Raw genomic sequence first — 6,820 nt, 5'->3', positions numbered from 1 at the left:
AAAAAAAGAAAATGGTGCCATCTGATTTGCTTAATATAAGAAATTTGAAATTATTTATACTTTAACTTTTGATACTTTTGATATATTTTAGCAATTACAATTACCTTTGATAGTTCAGTATATTTAAAAACAATTACTTTGACTTTTACTCAAGTAGTATTTTACTGGGTGACTTTCACTTCAACTTGAGTCCTTTTCTATTAAGGCATCTTTACTTTTACTCAAGTATGACAATTGGGTTCTTTTTCCACCACTGTATAGGGGGAGGCAGACCTGGTTGGAATAGTCCAGGTGCGCTTGGTTTATTTTGTCAGGTGCAATGGGACCAAAGGAATAGTCCCAAATGTGTAAACTCGCCACGCAAAGCAAGTTAAATCAAACTAAAATATTTCCAATATTTTAAATAGGTATTCGACCCAGGTCTGACAGGGAGGGGTACCCACAAAGCACTCCTGTTCAGGAACAAAACAGTCTCCTACAGTCTCAGTTCCGTTCTGCTTTCACCTTTGATGCCTCCAATGATCAAAGGCACATTCACATTCCTGATTTCACCGTTGACTGTTTGTTCCATAACTGTTAGAAGACGGGGGAGGGTTGTGTTAACAACACATAGCCTCTACTTGTATAACACGTGTCTATCGCCACTTCAGAGTTCCAATGGGAGACTGTGTGGTGCTTAGAACAGGAGAGTGTCAGGGGACTGGCAGGAGTGAAAGGGAGGCTGAGGGGATGTTAGTGGGTGTTCCCATGGAGTCCACCTGGATCAGTAGATAACAGGGAGGTCAGAGTAATTTCTATCGAAGTAGCCCCCTGTGTAGAGCCAGTCCTGGGATGACGTGTAGGGGTTTGTGCCTGACTGGAACCATCTGGAAGACATGATAATGGTTATTATGGTTTACTTTCAATGATATAACACCATTGATCTTTATGTTCTACAAGTACGTCATATGAATAAATACAAATCTTGAAATGTGAGGACACTCAGTTGTCACCTAGTGGACCATTCCTCCTCGTCCTTGGAACGGTCTTTCCGCGCCGACCTCTGTTTCTCCTCCAGCCTCTCCTTCTCTCGACTGGCTTCATCTGCACATACAAGAACAGTGGATCTTAAATGACCTATTCTGTACTTAGAAGCTGATACACAAACTTAACACTAGTTTCAATAAACCAGCCTCTAATACTTTGGCTGTGTGGATATGTGGCATGCACTGACATACTTAACCTGTTGGGGCTAGGGGGCAGTATTTGCACGGCCGGATAAAAAACGTACCCGATTTAAACTGGTTACTACTCTTGCCCAGAAACGAGAATATAAAGATTTGGATAGAAAACACTCTAAAGTTTCTAAAACTGTTTCAATGGTGTCTGTGAGTATAACAGAACTCATATGGCAGGCCAAAACCTGAGAAGATTCCATACAGGAAGTACCCTGTCTGACAATTTGTTGTCCTTCTGTTGCATCTCTATCGAAAATACAGCATCTGTGCTGTAACGTGACATTTTCTAAGGCTTCCATTGGCTCTCTAAAGCCGCCAGAAAGTGGAATGGGGTGTCTGCTGTCTCTGGGCAAAGAACAGCAGCAGAATTTGTAAGTGGTCAGCCTGGGGACAGTGAGACAGAGATGCGCGTTCACGAGACAACACCATTTTTTTCTTTTAGCCTTTGAATGAATACAACGTTGCCCGGTTGGAATATTATCGCTATTTTACGAGAAAAACAGCGTTTGACATGCTTCTAAGTACGGTAATGGAATATTTTGAAATGTTTTGTCACGAAAAGCCTCACCCTTCGGATAGTGACCTGAACGCATGAACAAAACGGAGCTATTTGAATATAACTATGGATTATTTGGAACCAAAACAACATTTGTTGTTGAAGCAGATGTCCTGCGAGTGCATTCTGACAAAGAACAGCAAAGGTAATCCAATTTTTCTGAGTTTAGTGAGCCCCAAACTTGGTGGGTGTCAAAATAGTTAGCCGTGATGGCCGAACTATCTACTCAGAATATTGCAAAATGTGCTTTCGATGAAAAGCTATTTTAAAATCTGACACCGTGATTGCATAAAGGAGTTCTGTATCTATAATTCTTAAAATAATTGTTATGTATTTTGTCAACGTTTATCATGAGTAATTTAGTAAATTCACCGGAAGTTTGCGGTGGATATGCTAGTTCTGAACATCACATGCTAATGTAAAAAGCTGGTTATAGATATAAATATGAAATTGATTGAACAAAACATGCATGTATTGTATAACAATGTCCTAGGAGTGTCATCTGATGAAGATCGTCAAAGGTTAGTGCTGCATTTAGCTGTGGTTTTGGTTTTTGAGACATATATGCTTGCTTTGAAAATGGCTGTGTGATTATTTTTTGGCAAGGTACTCTCCTGACATAATCTAATGTTTTGCTTTCACTGTAAAGCCTTTTTGAAATCGGACAATGTGGTTAGATTAACGAGAGTCTTGTCTTTAAAATGGTGTAAAATAGTCATATGTTTGAGAAATTGAAGTTATAGCATTTTTTAGGTATTTGTACTTCGCGCCACGCGATTCCACTGGCTGTTGACTAGGGTGGGATGCAAACATCCCACCTAGCCCAGACAGGTTAACCCCTCTCAAAAAACAACAATGGAATCTGAACACAAAAAAGACATGTGAATGCACCACCCCAAAGGAACGGTAGAGGGCAGCATCATGTAGGGTGTGGGGATGTAATAGAAAAACTTCATTACCCATGTCTCCGTTCTCCATGGCTCTGATGTCGGGCCGCAGGCGGCAGTCTGTGGGGGCCAGGCGGTCCTGCATGCCAGGCTCCAGCTCATTCAGCGACATGGCAAAGTTAGTGAAGTTATACATCTGTAAAAAATAAGATTATACATAATTAATACCAAAATGGATGTGTGTGTGTAAGCTGTTGGGTTATATGCTAAGCTGTGTGTGTGTTACCTTAGCAGAGTGTTGGGGTCGTGATGATATCCTCCAGAGCAGGGTGCTGCCAGGGATCATAGCTACGGTCTCCTGGACCTCAGGCATGTCATCTGCATCATCGTTGTCTGCCCCCTCAGGCTCCTCCTGCACACACACACACACACACACACACACACACACACACACACACACACACACACACACACGTATGCAAGTCTATATAAAAACTAGCAATGCTTACAAAAATCAAATGAGATGTGTATTTTCCTTCTGAATAAAGCAATACAAATCAGAAATGACTTCAGCAAGGGATACAGTGCATTATGAAAGTATTCAGACCCCTTGACATTTCCCTCATTTTGTTACAGCCTTATTTTCTAAAATGGATTAAATAATTTTTTCCCCCTCATCAATCTATACACAATACCCCATAATGACAAAGCAAAAACAGGTTTAGACATTTCTGAAAATGTTTTACAAATAAAAAAACAGAAATACCTTAATTACATAAGTATTCAGAACGTTTGCTATGAGACTTCCATTGATCATCCTTCAGATGTTTCTACAACTTGATTGGAGTCCACCTGTGGTAAATTCAATTGATTGGACATGATTTGGAAAGGCACGCACCTGTCTATTTAAGGTCCCACAGTTGACAGTGCATGTCAGAGCAAAAACCAAGCCATGAGGTTCGAAACAGGATTGTGTCGAGGCACAGATCTGAGGAAGGGTACCAGAAAGCATCGAAGGTCCCCGGGGGAGAAGGGCCTTGGTCAGGGAGGTGACCAAGAACCTGATAGTCACTGACAGAGCTCCAGAGTTCCACTGGAGATGGGAGAACCTTCCAGAAGGACAACCATTTCTGCAGGACCGCAGACTGGGGCGAAGATTCACCTTCCAAAAGGACAACGACCCTAAGCACACAGCCAAGACAACGCAGGAGTGGCTTCGGGACAAGTCTCTGAATGTTCTTGAGTGGCCCAGCCAGAGCCCGGACTTAAACCCGATCGAACATCTCTGGAGAGACCTGAAAATAGCTGTGCTGCGACGCTCCCCATCCAACCTGACAGAGCGTGAGAGGATCTGCAGAGAAGAATGGGAGAAACTCCCCAAATACAGGTGTGCCAAGCTTATGGCGTCATACCCAAGAAGACTCTAGGCTGTAATTGCAGCCAAAGGTGCTTCAAAGTACTGAGTAAAGGGTCTGAATAATTATGTAAATGTGATATCAGTTTATTTATAACATTTGCAAAAATGTCTTAAAAACATTTTTTTTGCTTAGTTATTATGGCTTAATGTGTGTAGCTTGAGGGGAAAAACAATTTAATCCATTTTAGAATAAGACTGTAACGTAACAAAATGTAGAAAAAGTGAAGGGGTCTGAATACTTTCCCAATGCCCTGTATGTATACTTCATGTACCATGAATATACCATATCCACTATGAAATGAACTACACTATACTCACTGGTTCACCACACATACTACATACATACTACTACAGAGACCTAGACTACTTGTCTCATTTTTACCATGACATTACGTCATGGCATGCTGCCAGAATCATCAGGAAATCAAAATCAGAGGACAGTTATCAAGAGAAGTCAATGTTGTATTACAATGAGTCAACAAACAAAAACACACACAATATGTACACTACAAGTCCCAATCTGCTTCGAAAATCACTTTACTCTAGAAAAGGACACCCATGTTGTGAGACACTCACTCACCTGACTCTTCGGTTTCTTAGAGTCTCCTTTCTTCTCAGCCTTCTTGTTGGCCTCGTATGTGTGGGGGTCCACGCTCCACATGCACTCAGTCCACTTCCCATAGATCACACAATGCTTCTTTTTACTGCCAGGGACAGAGAGGAGAGGAGACATCAGCAGCCAAATACTGCAGCACTGACAGAGAATGACGGCGTGTTATCATTGTGTGTCTCCCACCAGGGGTGAGTTCAGTCGGGAGAAACGCTTCAAAACCATTTGACACGGGAAGGTACTACCCTTTCCTGCAGTCAAATGACCTAGTTGACTCATGGGTAGAATGTTGTTAATATTTTTCACCGAAAACACAGTGTTTCTATTTTGATGATAATCGTGCAAGAGGGGAGGCTGCCGTTTTACGGGCTCCTAACCAACTGCTATTTTAATTTTTTTTTGCATTGTTTGTAACTTATTTTGTCCTTAATTTAGTGTGAAGAAATGACGGAATTTCAGTCGGCGACTGGGTAAGCCGCCTTCACCATCCGTTCTATTGGTCAACGTGCAATCACTGGAAAATAAACTGGATGATATAGGATCGAGACTATCCTACCAACGGGACGTTAAAAACTAATATCTTATGTTCCACCGAGTCGTGGCAGATAATATAGAGCCGGCTGGGTTGTCTGTGCCTTGGCTGGACAGAGCAGCTATGTCTGGTCTATTTGTCAGTAACAGCTGGGGCGCAATGTCTAATATTAAAGTCTCGAGGTATTGCTCGAGTAAGAGTACCTCATGATAAGCTGTAGACCTCTGTCTACCCAGAGAGTTTTCGTCTATATTATTCATCGCCGTCTACCACCACAAACCGATGCTGGCACTAAGACCGCACTTAACGAGCTGAGCTGTATAAGGCCAGAAGAAAACAAGAAAATGCTCATCCAGAAGCGGCACTCCTAGCGGCCGGGGACTTTAATGCAGGCAAACTTAAATCAGTTTTACCTCATTTCTACTAGCATGTCACGTGCAACCAGAGGAGAAAAGAGAAAGAAAAAACAACTCTAGACCACCTTTATTCCACACACGGAGGCGCATACAAAGCTCTCCCAATTTGGCAACTCTGACCATAATTCTATCCTCCTGATTCATGCTTACAAGCATAAACTAAAGCAGGAAGTAACAGTGACTCGCTCAATACGGAAGTGGTCAGATGATGCGGATGCTACAGGACTGTTTTGCTGTAGCGTAAACATCCAATGGTATTGAGGAGTATACCACCTCAGTCAGTGGCTTCATCAATAAGTGCATCTACGACGTCGTATACATCCCAACCAGAAGCCATGGATTACAGGCAACATCCGCACCGAGCTAAAGGCTAGAGCTGCCGCTCTTAAGAAGTGGGACACTAATCCGGACGATTATAACAAATTCCGCTATGCCCTCAGACTAACCATTAAACAGGCAAAGCATCAATACAGGACTAAGATTGAATCCTATTACACTCGTTGGATGTGGCAGGGCTTGCAAACTATTACGGACTACAAAGGGAAGCCCAGCCGCGAGCTTCCCAGTGACGCGAGCCTACCAGACGAGCTAAATGCCATTTATGCTTGCGTCGAGGCAAGCAACATTGAAGCATGCATGACAGCACCAGGTGTTCCGGACGACGGTGCGATCACGCTTACCGTAGCCGATGTGAGGAAGACCTTTAAACAGGTCAACATTCAAGGCTGCGGGGCCAGACGGATTACCAGGACATGCACCAACTGGCAAGTGTCTTCCACTGACATGTTCAACCTCTCCCTGACCGAGTCTGTAATACCCACGTTTCAAGCAGACCACCATAGCCCCTGTGCCCAAGAAAGCGAAGGTAACCTGCCTAAATGACTACCACCCCGTAGCACTCACGTCGGTAGCCATGAAGTGCTTTGTAAGACACAATCGAACACCACACTGCCCTTTCCCACCTGGACAAAAGGAACACCTACATGAGAATGCTGTTCATTGACTACAGCTCAGCATTCAACACCATAGTGCCCACAAAGCTCATCACTAAGCTAAGAATCCTGGAACTAAACACCTCCCTCTGCAACTGGATCCTGGACTTCCTGATGGGCCGGCTCCAGGTGGTGAGGGTAGGCAACAACATCTGCCACGCTGATCCTCAACACTGGGGCCCCTTAGGGGTGC

The 6,820-nt window shown here is 43.3% G+C and overlaps 1 protein-coding gene across 3 annotated transcripts in view; it reads right to left on the bottom strand.

The window, feature by feature from the left end:
• Positions 1-301: 301 nt before the first annotated feature.
• LOC115168291 (oxysterol-binding protein-related protein 2) overlaps positions 302-6,820 on the bottom strand; it is a 34,391-nt gene continuing 27,872 nt past the window's right edge. For all 3 annotated transcript variants that reach the window (XM_029723435.1, XM_029723434.1, XM_029723436.1), the window contains exons 10-14: positions 4,658-4,781; positions 2,947-3,072; positions 2,733-2,856; positions 993-1,083; positions 302-866 (exon numbers count right to left, since the gene is read on the bottom strand). In XM_029723435.1, coding sequence (XP_029579295.1) covers positions 764-866; positions 993-1,083; positions 2,733-2,856; positions 2,947-3,072; positions 4,658-4,781 — 568 coding nt within the window. In that variant the 3' untranslated portion in view covers positions 302-763. The remainder of the gene's footprint in view (positions 867-992; positions 1,084-2,732; positions 2,857-2,946; positions 3,073-4,657; positions 4,782-6,820) is intronic.

The sequence above is a fragment of the Salmo trutta genome, chromosome 30, assembly GCF_901001165.1.
Source record: "Salmo trutta chromosome 30, fSalTru1.1, whole genome shotgun sequence".
In the NCBI taxonomy this organism is placed as follows: domain Eukaryota; kingdom Metazoa; phylum Chordata; class Actinopteri; order Salmoniformes; family Salmonidae; genus Salmo; species Salmo trutta.
This window is presented reverse-complemented; position numbering and strand designations above follow the sequence as displayed.